Below are 16033 nucleotides of genomic sequence, written 5' to 3' on the forward strand. Positions count from 1 at the left end.
CAGTAGAGTTTACTCTTGCATTTATCTGTTTCATTTTTCCCCCCGTCAAGCTGCCTTTGTTCGTTCGATTTTGTCTTCAAGCTCAAAAAGATCCAACTTCATCTGTTTTGTTTTGATATGACCCACAATGTCTGAAATCCAAATTGTTATCTATGATTGGTCAGTTTTCTTTTCCGGGGAACCCCCTTCAAGAAGGCTTGATTTGAATATGCAAATCATTCGTAGTTAACGCAGTAACGTAAATCAACTTGAAATAAAAAGTCTACAAACTTATTTATATTCAATTTACAAAAGAGTAAGCATTATAATTCATAAATAATTCTCTTTATTTTCAAGTAGGTATCTATTTCTTGCCTTCTTGGCCTACACTCTAGTTTTGCTTTATTTTCGCCCTTTTAGTAAGGAATACAAACCCAGCAGATCGGTGTACGTCTGGCTTCGTCTGTGAATAATAATCGTACCTCTAACAGAAATCTTAGAAATATCTCTCTTACCAAACGAATTGAATCTGATAAATTGCATTTTTATTTTGAAACGTTATTACTTCATAAATTCATTTCTAGCTCTGGTTTATGAAATATACATGTAAATTATCAATGGTGGAAGATATACTGGTTAATTGTGGTATAGCGATGGTTGGTGTTTACAAACATTAGCATTTGCCAACCATTACTCATCTACAATAGTTCTTGCCAATTTAATTTCTTTCATCAGCAAATCGATCTATGGTTGGCTGGCAAGGACAATAGCGTCGGTCAGAAGGAACAAACATTATTCAGAAGTTTATTAATATGATTGTATTCTATTTACAAATCCTTTATTCCAATAGCTTCCAATAACACGATGTAGTACTTAGCTGACTTAGACGTCTGCGTGTCCAGTATTTTTCTTGGAATTACGCGTTTTTGTATGAAAAGGGATATTGGGACGATAAACGTCCCGCTTCTAGGAATCAGTAAGAGCACACTATTAGTCATCAGTGCCAGTTTGATTATTTTCCTGTCTTGAAATGGAGAAGAATGTGTTACAGAAATCGTTTACCTTGAATGATAGCGACAAAGATTTCAAGACTAAAACATACCAATATGTCTGTGCTCTACTGAATAGCGGCGGCGGTACACTGATACTGAAAACCAAAAAGACGGCCGATGAAATCATCCGTCCGATTGAGCAGCGTTTTCAGAATTTCATAGCTACGTTGGGCATCACCAAGAAACTAAGAATTTCCAGTGAAACATGCAACCAAATTATTTTTGAAGTCAAAGCACATGACGCTTTATGTACGATGAATTACAACCTCTACTTACCAACCGATACTCAAGTGATGCTGGTGTGTTCTCTCGAGGTTAGTACCGTGAAGGAGATATTAAACATTCGCAGAATCGTTGATGTTACTGAAACAGATAAAAGTGTTCCAACTACATTTATTTTCGGCCGGGATATCGGCATAAAAGAATCGAAGACAGTGCAATTCAAAAATCTTAAATCGAATAAGTTAGGAAGCACAGATCTTGCCAGCCGACTTAAAAACAACAAGTTGACTCAATACGTCTCTGCATTCGCTAATCATTGCGGGGGTCGTCTGTACTGTGGTGTTCGAGATGACGGAATAGTCGAGGGGCAGAAAGTAATGGACGAAGAAAAAGAAGACTTGATTAAGAAAGTCAGTGAGTGTATAAACGAGATGATATGGCCTGATTATTGTGGTGAGCCACAAAGGGGAAGACATGGGCAGTGGGATATCTCTTTCGAGCCTGTGACAGACGACGAAGGTAGCCCGATCCGATTAACATTTGTTATCGTGATATTTGTAGCTGCTTGCCAAGGAGGCGTATTCTGTAGTGAACCAGAGAGTTACCACATTGTTGATGACACAGCCAAGAAAATGACATTTGCGGAGTGGAAAAGAAGATTTTTTTATCCGATCACGGAGCGAGACACTAAGATAGTCCCTACAGTGTCACGGATTTGTTGGAGTTCGCCGAAATTAAGGCTATATTGTGACAAACTTGATGGAGAACTGCTGAGAGAAGTAAATAACGGAAAATGGGATAAATTTAATCAACATCTTGCAGAGTTGCAGAAAGGCGATAACACGGGTGTCGAGGAGCGATTGGTTGTCTTATCAAAGCGGTATTTGTTTCATTACAGAAAGAGCCAGTACGAAGAAGCCAAAAATTGTCTCACAGACTTTGATGTTCTTTTATCAAAAACAGAAAATACCACAATTTTCGATATTAGGAGAAGCCTTATACTTTCGGCAATGGAACGATCTCGTGGCAATCACAAAGAAAGTTACGAAATTGCAAGGGATTGTTTATTTAAAGTCGAACAGCTTGCTCCAAGTATTTTGACTGCAGAATTTTACGTGCACTTTGCCACCATGCTCACGATCATCGAAAGCAACAAGGACCTAAAAGACTTGCTGAAGAAGGACTTACAAAACCGTTACGATTTCAAATACGAAGCCCTCTTATTCTACAATAAAGCACTCCGACATCTGAAAGAAGCCGATTACGTTCCAGAATCAAAAACTGATATGCAACAAAAAACTTTTATCAACATGGCTATTTTGAAATTAGGTTGTTCGCTTTCTGGTGATGTCGTAGATGATTTGGTCACTGAAGAGGACATTAAAGTAGCAATCGATTGCTTAAAACGAGCAAGTGATTTGGAGATAGATTCCGGTTCAATGAATGGTTTTCGTAAATGCCAACATAGCTTTGCGAAATCCAGCCTTTCCTATCGGAGGTCTCAAGCTCAAAAAACGCTAAAGAAACGCATTGATATTCTTGATCATGCTATAGATGAAGCTGAAGAAGCTGAGGATCGTGCTAATAAACACCATTTTGATGAATTATCACGTTATGCTAGACAGCACGCACGAGTGTTCAACTTGTTCAAGAATGGAACTAGATAAACTATATAACACTGGATTACAGCAGTAATAATAATAAGGTAAATATCTAGTAAATGTCATGATCAAAATTTGCTCATGTTTGTTAAACTTTGTTTAAAAGCAAAAAATAAAACTAAACAGAATTACTAAAAAAAAAAACTTAAAAAAACTTAACTTAAAACTTAAGTTAAACAATGTTAACTTTAATATAGTAGCAAAGATGGCAACATTGCTACCTCATGGTGAGTTTTCCAAAGTACCATTTACAACTCGTCTTTTGATTGCGAACACTTTTTAAAGCAAAGGTCTTATCTATTTAGTTCTAATCCAGATCCAAGTACTATACATCCGTGAAAAAAGATAAAATACTAAAAACATTAAGAGACGGAAACTTTTTATTTAAATGTGTTTGACATTGCTAGACTATTTTATGGAAAAATAAATAGAATAAATAAATCACTTTATTTAAGTGTCTAGTCGTTCTAGCGCTTTCGCACTAATTGGGGACACTTTTCGCTCACACGCACTACCACTACATTTAATATTCTATGCACACAACGCTCGACTCATGCACATGTTGATTTTTACGGAGGGAGAAAACCGGAGAATACCCTAGTAGTATAGGAGAGAACAACACATCAAACAAACTCAATTCACATGTGGCGACCGCAGGGCTCGAACCAGCGACCCGACCCGTTGGACTCACAGCGGTGAAAGACGACTACCCAATAATGTTAATGTAATTTTTTTTGTTAATGTAACTTTTTTTTAGTCCTAATGATCTAAGATATCAATTTTTCTTTCTGTTAGCTTACTGAATTGTAAAACCCTATATAATGTATATATATAGCGCTATATAAATGTAATATTTATTATCATCATCATCATCATCATATGGGCCTTGGGAAAACAAGAATATATTTACAGGATACAGCATAACAATTTTTAAAAAATCAAGTAATAATGAAAGTTATCCTAATGTTGTATGCAGTTCCCAGGAGGGCGATCTTCTGTACTTCTGTGATAGAGATGTCCCCTTTTAAATGATTGACATTTACCTCAGTGGCCCAATGACAATAGGTATGCTTTTTGTTTCCATACCCCACATTATTTTAATTTCTATTTCTAGATCTTTGTACTTTGAGAGTTTTTCTACTTGTTTTAGGGGCACATTTAGTTCTTCTGGGATTAACACGTCTATCAGAGAACGTCGTTTCTCTACTTTGTTCTTGACTATAACATCGGGCCTATTAGCTGTGATGGTTTTTTCCGTATGTATTTGCATGTCCCATAGGACTGTTGCTGTGTCGTTGTCCATTACTTTTTCAGGTTCATGTTCTTACCATTTTATGCAGACGGTAAAACCATATTGCTTGCAAATATCATCATCATCATCATCATCATCATTATTATTATTAATTATTATTAATTATTATTATTATATTTTTTTAGAATAAAAAGTATTTTTTTAATCTTAATTTAGGTAGGATTTGAAAATCCAAAGCAAGTTCTACATTCTAAAAGATGGGGCTGAAGTCATTACCTGGTAGGTCTTGAATTTGCAAAAGAAAAAGAAGAGAAAATAAAGGAAAAAAGACGTTAAAGACCTGTACCGAGTTTTTAATTTTGGTGTTTAATCATTATGTCCTAACGTTGTAGTCGGACACAGTGCCCATCCCTGAATTTTTGCAGGGGTACTCAAAATTAGTTGCGTTCACATCAGTGCCCAGCGAGGATTGTACTCTTGAGCACCGTGCTCAGGAACCAAGTGTGAACAGGCTCCAGGTAAACCAAGCCCTCAGCAAAAAAAGCTTCTGAACAGAATTTTCATACGATTAATAACTTATAAGGGAGATGAAACGTGTATCACTATAACCATGCTACAAAATATTCAGATATGCAAATTAGGAGTTTTGATACCATATTTGGAAATATGGGTTTGGTTTCAAGATGGCCGCTTCTCTCACATGCCAAACTCGCTGAATTTCCGACTTTCAGAGGAGATTTATTAAATCTTCCAATCAAACATGTGTAATATATGCCTGTAATTTAGTTTTGGGAGTTTTTGAAGCAAGAGGGCGTGATTTACTAGAAAGAAATTTGTCAAGAAGAAGTTTAATATTTCGGAGCATCACAAAAAGAAATGTATGGCTGTTACATGTTTCAACTCCTTATGAGTTTCTGGATTAATGCTAACGATTCGACCTTGAGGGATATTCGTTCCCTCTCCAACCACTATTATGAACAGAACAGAACAGAACAGACAGAACAGAACAGAAAGGAAATCCAACCCACGTCTTCGGTATTCTAGTCCAATGTGTTAACCACTACACTACAAGGACCAACCACGCTTGTAAGCAGCCGGAATATGAAATGTAGGGTACTCGTGAGGAGCCCAGAGCGATTCCCGCCAAGGGTATTTGATATTTTTTTCCTATTCTCTCTATTTCATTACACACACCGAACTACTACTATACTATGTCTATCCTTTGCGTACATATTTGCGGTGTTCAACTTACCTATAGAGAAAAAATATCACTCTGGGATCCTCACGAGTACCCTACATTTCATATTCCGGCTGCGTTATCAGCGTGACTGGTCCTTGTAATGTGTTGGTTAACACATCAGACCAGAATACGGAAGACGTGGGTTCGATTCCCCCGCCAAGGGCATTTGATATTTTTCTCCTATTCTCTTATATACAATCATTAGCCAAGCTTTGAATAAGAGTGACGTACTGTTGAGAGCATAACGCATGCCCAATTTTTCTTCTCCACATGTGTGTCATCTCACGTTCAAGTGTGCACCACGACATGTGCAGGAAGTAATCACATGACTATTACTGGATGGAAAATAAAAATAGACTCCCTTATCTAATAACTTTTGCTGGATTATACTAATGCATATCCAAAAAAATTTTTTTTTTTATACTTCTTTTTCCCTTATGAGATACTTTCGATTTCAAGATATGAAGCAATTTAATGTCTGTTTTATAAGGGACCTTCGGCTTAACTAGTTATCGAAGTGATAAAACAGCACGTGAACGTGAAAATGGCCTATTTTATTGCCTAGGTAACGAGTTTTATGCATCTCCGCGTTAATTCACAAATAGACATCAGTTTTTTATGTGTCTGTCCTCATCGTCATTGCATTGTCAAAGTAGTGTCGGCTACGAAATTTATCTTCAATAAGAGTACAGACACATAAAAACTGATGTAAATTTATGTTATTTATATGTTAAGTGTATGATGTAAATTTGGTTTTTCAATAGCAAAAATGAAAAAAGCTCGTTTTTAGTGTTGAAAACAATCTAAGGAAAGAGCACGCACTGGTTGATGTCACCTTTATCTGTCTGTCCTCTTATCGATATAATATAACCAATGAATAATCAATCAGCGCGAGAAATTGTTAAGTTATTGTACAAGGCTTTTGGTGAGAATGTTTGCAAAAGGTGAAATGAAACGCGGGAAATGGTCATCTATACCATTTGCGTTAAAGAAGACAACCTAATGTATATTAGCAATATTCACTCACGTATTCTATTAGGTTCAAATGAGATTTAGGCATTTACCAACTTCCTTCAACGCGCTTAATTAAAAACGTTTTCGTCTGTAGCTCCAAGGCGTTAGGTACACCCGTTATTATAATAGTAATGGCTGTGTTATGACTATTGTGAATAGATTATATAGTCCGAAAAAATGTTTATGTTGAAATATATGATTAAATAAAGGCAAAAAGAAAAAGAAAAGCAAAGGAAGCCGGGTGGATCTCATAGTTTTGATCTTCTTAAGAGGAGTGGGTGGTCTATAAAACCGTAGGTTAAACTGCACATCATTTGCATTTCCTGCATGCCATCTTGTGAAGTAATCATATTTTGACTTCGTTTTAAACTGGCCAAGAAAAAAGAAGATCCTTCAAAGTTTAAAACCCCCTCTCTTTTACTGATGACCGGTCCCTATAGCATCAAATAATTTCATGGTCTTGCCTGATCGAAAAGAGTGTATTTTGTTCAATAAACCAGTTAACGTTCACAGTTTAAAAATCGTTTTCAGTGCGCATGCGATTTTATCCCGAATATCTCACCTTTTAGTTATTCAAACCTTCTTTTGTTCTTAATTAAACAAAAGAAGGTTAGAAACTCGGGATAAAATCGCATGCGCACTGAAAACGATTCTTAAACTATGAACTGACTTATCTAAAATGAAAGTTTTTTAAGTGTTTCAATTGATTCTTAGAATGACTACAACGGCACGTAAATGGCAGCAGAGCAATAACAGCATCAATAACCGCAATATTAGCATCAATAAACAAGTTGACGAGTGTCTATCGTATGTGTACACCTACTTGCAAGAACGGCGTTGTCATACGAAAATAGAACATTAGTGATTTATAGTGGGATAGGAATTATATTAAAAAGCAAAAAAAGATCACTGGAGCTGAACTTTTTCTTTTGTCTTTTAATGTATTCCTTTCTCACAAAGTTACTAATGTTTTGATATGGTATGATAACGTTCATTCAAGTAGGTTTAAACAATATGTTATGTTTGATGCATTCCAAATTACTTCCTGCTGTTTTAAAAACACGTGCAAATTTGAATTTGGATATTTCGTATTTTTCTCCTAGATTAATCTAGATGTTGATCATTATGTGTTTTCACAGTTTCGTAGGCGTGAAAATTTGCCGTATGCCAAAGCGACATTTTCTTTCATATTCTTAACTTCCTACTCGGCTTTCCAGTTTTTTGTTCTGTGCTGCTAATTTGTTTTTCTCTTGTTTTTTCTTTCCTGAGCAGGTTATTTTACTTTTGACCTTTTCATCGTTTCTATCAATTATCAGAAACGGATTCTCCGAACTGCTTTTCAAAATTAAACATGCTCTTTGTAGTTAAAAATATATGTTTTTCCATTTGATTTCCGAGCGCTTTCTCTTTCTCTTTTTCGTGCCCATCTTCATATCTTCGATCTTCTTTCTATTTCTTAACTTTTTCTTGCATTATTGCGCGTGTGATAAAAGCTCGTGACTTTCTTGTATCCATAGTTTCTGCTTTTCCTGTTCCTCTTCATACCTTTGTTATCCTTTTTTTTTTTTTTCTTTTTTCTTTCGTATTTTCTTCAAAATTAATTGGTTGTTCTATCATGACGTTTTTTTCGTTTTCAATTGCCTCGAAAACAATGCAGCTCGCATTTCTTTTTCATCAGATCTCGATGGCGTTAGTTGGTGCATACAAGTACTAGTTGTCTGTCATTAGTCATTCGCTCCGAACAAGCAGCTAATCTAGAAGCAATCGCATACAAGGTAAACCTTAAAATCATCTCCAAACAAAAATTAGTTAAACGAATTAATGTTATAACTAAGAAAAAATGTCAAGCGTTTTGCAATTTTTGGGAAATTATTCTTGGTAAAGTGGCTCATATCGAGTTTGATATTCGATTGCTGTGCACAGTTAAATGATGATGCACTTTTGATATATTGAATAACCGTTCTTGATAAATGCGTGGTCGAGAAGATGCTAAAATCTAACCAAACCACGATAAAATATATAAAAAAGTAGTTTAGCTTGTTAGATGCAAGAAAGAGATCTCAAAACGCGAAGAGTTGTGTTTTGTCTGAGTGCCTGTAAATTAAAAATCGATAATCGGGCAGCAGTCTTTCGAAAAATGGAATTATTACTTTATTGTTGTCCAATACAACCACTTTGGTAAATCATTTTTGAAAAATAGCTTTTAAAAGTTCAAAGATGCCAGCCTTGACAATTAGGGTTTTCTATCGAGGAAATAGGTTGCAGGAAAGATTTTTTAAAATCTTTAATAAGCCTTTTCATAGTTTAAGAATCGATTCCACTGCGCATGCGATTTTATCCCGAATTTCTCACCTTCTTTTGTCTAAACCTTCTTTTGTTCTTATTTAAACAAAAGAAGATGAGAAATTCGGGATAAAATCGCATGCGCAGTGGAATCGATTCTTAAACTATGAAAAGGCTTATTAAGCCACTAATTTTGCCAATTAGGCCTTTGCCCGACAGTTGCAAGGAAGAAGCAAATACTCGTTATTTTTCATAGAATCGCATCTAAACAGCGAACTATTTCGCGAGTTTTTTATTTATCCTAGAGTATGAAAGCAATTTTTTCTAATTTTCAAAATTCTAAAACTTTTTGAAAATTCAATTTGAATACTTTTACTGAACAGAAAATGAAAGTACACCTTGATGGAACTGAGAAAAAGCAAAGAGAAAAGGTATGACCTACTTACATCTGTTTTATAGAAAATATTTCTTCATTCCGAAAAGTTGAACTTCCATAATGACTGTATAAAAATATTTTCCTGGCAAAGTGATAATGTCTAAAATGTTGAGCTTAAGAGTCATTGAACAGCCTGCGGTTTAGGTCATTTTTTGATAGTTTTATTTATTTATTTACTTACTTACTTACTTACTTACTTACTGACTTACTGACTTACTGACTTACTGACTTACTGACTTACTGACTTACTGACTTACTGACTTACTGACTTACTGACTTACTGACTTACTGACTTACTGACTTACTGACTTACTGACTTACTGACTTACTGACTTACTGACTTACTGACTTACTGACTTACTGACTTACTGACTTACTGACTTACTGACTTACTGACTTACTGACTTACTGACTTACTGACTTACTGACTTACTGACTTACTGACTTACTGACTTACTGACTTACTGACTTACTGACTTACTGACTTACTGACTTACTGACTTACTGACTTACTGACTTACTGACTTACTGACTTACTGACTTACTGACTTACTGACTTACTGACTTACTGACTTACTGACTTACTGACTTACTGACTTACTGACTTACTGACTTACTGACTTACTGACTTACTGACTTACTGACCTTACTGACTTACTGACTTACTGACTTACTGACTTACTGACTTACTGACTTACTGACTTACTGACTTACTGACTTACTGACTTACTGACTTACTGACTTACTGACTTACTGACTTACTGACTTACTGACTTACTGACTTACTGACTTACTGACTTACTGACTTACTGACTTACTGACTTACTGACTTACTTATTTGTTTATTTTTTCTTTCTTTCTTTCTTTCTTTCTTTTTTTCTTTCTTTTTTTCTTTTTTTTTTTTCCTGATCTTGAAAGCATAAGGATGCAAAATGACTTTCTCTCAATATATCTAATGGCACGTCAAATGGAGAATGTGAAACATTATCTTTTTCAAAAAACTACGGGCGTTTAGTTGCAAAATCTATTTATAAAGTAAGTACATTTTATTATTACTATAAAAAGCTTGACTCGGTAACATCAAAGGTAACACCCAACTTCTTGAGTAACAGATAAACCGTGCGCAATCGTAAATATTTTAAGAAGAATATTTTCCAACAATTATATATTGCCGTCCACCATTTTATTCTTGCTCTAATCGTGCAACTCTCATATTGATTTCAGTCGTGCAATCGAATACTATTGATTTACTAAATGATTTAGTAACTAATTAGAAAAGAATATGAAATTTAAATTTTGTTCACACCGTTATAAATAACATTTTTTGGTTTAAAATAACATAGCCCTATTTTAAGAAACGTTGTCATCGCCAAAGGCGATAGTCCATTCCGACATGGGAATGGTTTCGTTGAATACAATCAAGAACAACGAAACACACTAAGGTCCATGTTCTTGACGAGAATAAGAAGCAGACACACAAGTCATTCCAGCTATTCTTGGATCTTGGAATCAGACCTCTCTCCTATCGCTTTTTGTCTATCGCCTATTGCCTATCGACTATGGGGACGACAACCTTTATTGAAATATAGGTGTATACACTAAGCGATTTCTGCTATTGATAACCGGATGAACAGCTATTTCGAAAAGATTGCTGCAGGGTTTTATTTGCGTTGTATACCAAGCCCGAAATGCACTGTGGACGATGTGAATGCAATATTGTTTTCATATGAATATAGTACATCAGTAAGCAACATGAAACGTACAACAAAACCTTCAAGACAAAGGTGCCAAATATGAACGGTCCTAAGCAAAATGCGATCGGTCCCAATCCGATCTAAGCCAAGACCACCGCGAGGGGTGGTCTCGGATCGAAAAGTAGCTCGCATGTAAGTGTGAACGTTAATCGTGCTAATACCTCGATTTGCTAAACAGACCATAGAAGAGGGACCTCCGATCGATTTGCTAAATAGACATTTCGTTTCCATAGTAGTGTAGTAGCAGACTCTTTATTTAATGAGGGTAACACAATATTATATTTTAGTAAAAATACACAGGTGCTTATAGAAAATCTCGCGCGCTGATTGGTTAAGAAACTCACACTATCACACGATAATCACCTCCAGCGATAATTCAAAGTGGCGGCCAGCCGCTTTGTTGCTGTTACCGGAAAAAAATGCCTTTTATCTTCTTTTTTTCTTTTTTTGAAAGAATCACCTGTGTATTAATACTATTTATACTCGCGTCTCCGTAAATATTCCCCGATAATCACTTCGCCTTCGGCGAATATTGTTAAATAATATTTAACACTTAATTTCTATTTCTATTTTAGTTTGTAATGCGCATGTGAGCATCTTCCTATGTAACACGTGCAATATAAGTATTAAATTATTATTATTATTATCATTATTATTATTATTATTATCATTAATAGTAAGTAATACTAACAAACCTGTGGCCCTAAATATATGCAGCTAAAAAAATACATAACACAAGCTATTATATAAAAAATGTCAATAAAAAGCAAAACACAAATGTTTATGAACATTATATTATAAAATGATATAAATCATTTTGATTTTCTATAAACTATCTATATAAGGAAGATTTTAAAACATTAAAAGTATCATTCTTTCTAAAAACTGCTGGCAGACTATTCCATGCATAACCTGGTTGTGGTAACACTAAAAGACCTCCCCCCTCTAACTTACGCTTAAACTTAGGACATATTAAATTAAATTTTGAAAAATAGCTTGTATTTCTGAAGTGTAGCTCACTGTTGAGCTTAAGTATATAATTTACATATATAAGAAGGGGCATTGCCCTTCAATCTTTTAAAAGCTACTAATAACTTATTTATATTGGTCTCCTCATAAAATGGAAGCCATCTAATTTATTAAACATGAGTCTACTGATGAAGACTGTTGATCGGCATCGATTATTATACGAGCAGCACGTTTCTGCAGCTTTAAAACTTTACATAAGGACGTTTTATCACAATTTGTCCAAATGACAGAAACATAAGTTAAGATGGGCCTTATCATACTATTATAATATGATAACCGTTGCCGTAAGGACAAATAGATCTTGATTTCTTTAATACTCCAAATCTATATGAGGGACAAAAGATAGTTCATTGTCAATTTCTAATCCCAACAGTTTAGCAGTGTTCACGTACTTAATTGCATTTCCATTGAATTCACCTGTTAGTTAGCTGTCTATCTTAGATAGCAAGCGCTTCCCTGTGACAATTAATGTCTTAGTCTTCTTTTCGTTGATCCGTGACCACGGATCATATCTTCTTCAGTGTGCCATTGATGTTAGGACCACGCATTTAAATGTTGGTGTTAGCGCGCGCACTAGAGTCCCATACGAGAGCTCTATTTATCATAGCTGTCAGCCAATCATATTGCGAGAATTCAAACAGATTAAATTTTGATTTGTACAAAGAAAGGCGCTGCAACATCTACCGCATATAATAGACGAACTTCTCCAGTCATGATTGAAAACAGTAATTAGAAGGAAAAAAAATCGACGATTTTTCGAAACCGTTGGCTAAATTTTCAATCTTTACATACATTCTCTCTGAAATAATAATTTGACAAAAAATAGATTAAAAAAAATAAAAACACAATGTTTCTAAATCGAAGCTGGCGTCTTCACCAAAAGCTTTCATTTGCCCAACAAAAAATATAAACTAAACGTCAAGACATGATTAGTATCATCCATTCATTGAATACCTCGCTAAAAGGCTGAGTTACATAAGTAGTAGTTCGAGTCGTGGCGATCAATTACATCCTAGGCTATTTTATCTTATTTTATTATATCCAATTCTAAGCCGTCATTATCGCCTCTAGCTTCACCGTCACCTGCTAATATTAGATGGAAAAATTTTCATTAGAATTGAACCCATTCCATGAAGATATTAAAAAACGAAAGAGAAACAAAACGAGTTTGCTCTTTTGTCCGTAGCATGTTTAATGGACGCCAGGCAGGCAAAGCCATTAGCAGTACACTTGATGAAAGAAAACTACCAACTTTAGAAACAAGGCCAGTTATCTATCGCCAATAAACGGAAGTCTGGTATAGTTGTTTGATTGTTAACTGTTGCTTAATGACATCCTCCATTTCGCCTGCTTTTGTTTTATGATAATAATAATATTTTATTTGTTGGAGTGGGCTGATTATTCTGGTAGCTTACACTGTTGTGGGCCTGCTTTCACTCACGCTCACTAACACTACATTTACTACTTTATGCACACACCACTCGACTCACGTGTTGATGGACAAAATCGGAGAACACGGAGAAAAACTGAAAAGAAGATAAGAAGAGCTGATATTATCAAGATCAAACTGTCCTTCTGTGCGGGCTGGAATCGAGAAGCATCAGGCAGCACATGCAAGAATCACTGGCGTCCTTTGAAGCCGTTACTATAATTTGTATAAACCTTTCCTCTGTCTAAAAATTAGCAGACTGAAAATAAAATTAATAAAAAACATAATCAAAATCTTCCTGCCCACTATCGACTGCGGAGAAGACTAAAGAATGTTTGCAAGCTTAGACTAGAAACTCGTACGGTCCATTCAGCCGCTTCTCGATCGTTGATCATTTAGAACAAATTCGCCAGCAAATATCGTTCAGATTATTAAGTCTGACTGCAGCTGCGATCATTTTCTGCTCTTCTGGAAAAGCAATCCATTGCTATAAAATTGTTTTATTCCCTCGCATTGAATGTAAACGTACATTCTCGCGGAACATCAGTTGTATAATTTTAATCGACCGCGTGCACACTGAACTTGTAAGCTCATTGACAGGGTTGCTCAGCTCATTTTCAGCCAATAGGAATTTTACGTTGTGTGGGCAACGCGTAATTCATTTCTTTGTGTGTTGTCCACAGTTCCTCTACTTGAGTCTGGAAAAGAGGGGCTGTTAACAGTCTTATATTCAGCAGTAGGTGAATCTAACAGCATAAGACGTAAATTGTGACCAATGAGTGCGCCGCATTTATTATATTCACTTGTGTAAAAATACTAAATATCAATGTTTTGGAACACGTTTTTGTAGGGTGGGTTGAAATAAGTAATGTGCAATATTGATTTTATAAAAGTGATTAAATATTTCTTCAATTTAAGTTTTGCGTTAACAATTTTGATTTATAAGAAGTTTATGGAATAAGTTTGAAGGAATTCTACAAATGGACTCCACACAAATTAGGAGAAGTATGATCGATAAATCAGCCCTTACGCGACTGCTGCAACAAGTGCTGCAGACAGAAGCTCCGCAAGGATGCTAGTACTCCGAAAAGGGGAAAAATGATGATGATGATGATGTGACATCATACTGGGAATTTAATACTCCAGTTTTGAGTTCTCTTTGCTCAGCCTTAGTCTCGGTTGTGCGTTATAACATTCAGATATTCAACCAAAAACCGACCATAGCATTTAAATCAATTCGTATTGATCCGTAGTAAGTAAGTTCCTTACTATACAGTGGACCTTAATGGAAAAGAGCATATTTGTACACAATCAAGGCTAAGACTGAGAAAAGACGAACTCAAACTGGGAGTATACAAGATACACGCCATTATGAGACACCAAATTTTCAATAACTTTTTTTGCTTAGACAAGTTATAAATTCTATGCCGGTATGACGTCACAGTCATAAGTTACGTCATACTAACAAATATTTCACCATTTTCGACTTTCACATCCCCATAATCCTTTGCGTCTTTGGGGGGTAACCAGAGGGTAAAAAACCCACTTATTTTGCTGAAGGCTGATCACACAATGTTGAAAATACCTTGTTTGGTATCCAAAGATAAAATGAAGAAGTAAAAAACAGAAAAAGATAGAAGCTTGAAGACGTTTAAGGTTTATTTTCAAACATTTTTTCGTAAGTCAATACATTTTCTGTAAGACCAAAACTCTTCATGATCTGTACACGCAAAAATAACTTGGAATAAACTGATAATCAGTATTGTACAGATAAAAGCAGATATAGTATAAATTCAATTAAGAAACCTTCTTTCAATTTGGGACAGTTTTTTGATTGGTTACCCCCCAAAAACACGTGGCATTATGGGGATGTGAAAGTCGAGAATTGCACTTTAATGTTCTGAAGGAACAGACCATTTTCGAGTTCCATATTAACAAGGTTAGCCTTAACTCTGTGTAGAATATTCATAAAAAATTCCAATGAAGGTCCTCGGATTTTGAAAGTTGTGCATTCTCTATTACTTTACCGTTGGCATTTGTGAATATTTAAACACTGATGCGAGGCTAGCCCTCTATAAATGAGTCTGTAATCAAGGAACACATCGGCAATTTGAAACTTGCCAATGGTCTATTGATTATATGTATATACATTCAACAGACTTGAAATTCCTACTTGGTAAACTTGGTTATCTCAGTTAGTTGTTGAACTTGTAATAAAAGTTAATACATAAATTTGAGATTTTAGGGATTAACTTTGAGTCCTGAAGCGGATAAACTTTGAGATTTTTAAGAATTTGTCAGTGTGTAACTCAAGAAATTAAGGAAAGCAAATCGTAACTCAGGAAGGAAAAGGATAAAATAGTTAAGATGTATTTTTCATATTCTTATCAACCGCCTTTCTTTCAAAGACTTTTCAAAGTGCTAGGCTTATAGTTTTATCTCCGACCCTTATTCACAGGCTACAATATAACCCAACGCATTTGCATATTTTTCTGTTTTCTTTTGACTAAGGCAAAATATACGTTCCTACAAGAAGCAGAAATATGGAAAGGAAGAATAAAAACAATTTCACTTTACCGTCATGTTTGCTTCGTTCTTTCAAGCTCCAAAAATGCTGAGGACCGGTCATTTTGTCCACTCATGCTTTGCGCGCCGCGTTCACCGCTCAACTGGAAAAATCAT

The 16033-nt window shown here is 35.3% G+C and overlaps 1 protein-coding gene and 1 long non-coding RNA gene across 6 annotated transcripts; one reads left to right on the forward strand and one right to left on the reverse strand.

Annotated features, from left to right (window-relative positions):
• Positions 1–308: 308 nt before the first annotated feature.
• Positions 309–1445, reverse strand: LOC116299029 (uncharacterized). 2 transcript variants are annotated; one of them, XR_016120570.1, is made up of 3 exons: positions 1308–1445; positions 1082–1126; positions 309–1003 (listed from the first exon to the last, which is right to left on the reverse strand). It is a non-coding gene; the product is annotated as an uncharacterized LOC116299029 (long non-coding RNA). The 2 variants fall into 2 exon arrangements; XR_004197406.1 differs by having other exon boundaries at positions 309–1126.
• On the forward strand, positions 1010–5771 carry LOC116298981 (schlafen family member 12-like). Of its 4 annotated transcripts, none has more exons than XR_004197400.2 (3): positions 1010–2958; positions 3891–3979; positions 4383–5771. XR_004197400.2 is itself a non-coding variant. In XM_031707618.2 (3 exons), exons 1-2 carry the CDS (start codon positions 1279–1281, stop codon positions 2918–2920), a joined length of 1173 nt encoding a protein of 390 aa, XP_031563478.2. In that variant the 5' UTR covers positions 1152–1278; the 3' UTR covers positions 2921–2958; positions 4383–5771. The 4 variants fall into 4 exon arrangements, 3 of the variants coding, with proteins under 3 accessions (XP_031563445.2, XP_031563456.2, XP_031563478.2); XM_031707618.2 differs by lacking the exon at positions 3891–3979 and having other exon boundaries at positions 1152–1345; positions 1815–2958; XM_031707585.2 differs by lacking the exon at positions 3891–3979.
• Positions 5772–16033: the final 10262 nt, after the last annotated feature.

The sequence above is a fragment of the Actinia tenebrosa genome, unplaced genomic scaffold, assembly GCF_029948245.1.
Source record: "Actinia tenebrosa isolate PJP-AT-01 unplaced genomic scaffold, QUT_ActTen_1.0 PGA_scaffold2__45_contigs__length_23673736, whole genome shotgun sequence".
Lineage (NCBI taxonomy): Eukaryota > Metazoa > Cnidaria > Anthozoa > Actiniaria > Actiniidae > Actinia > Actinia tenebrosa.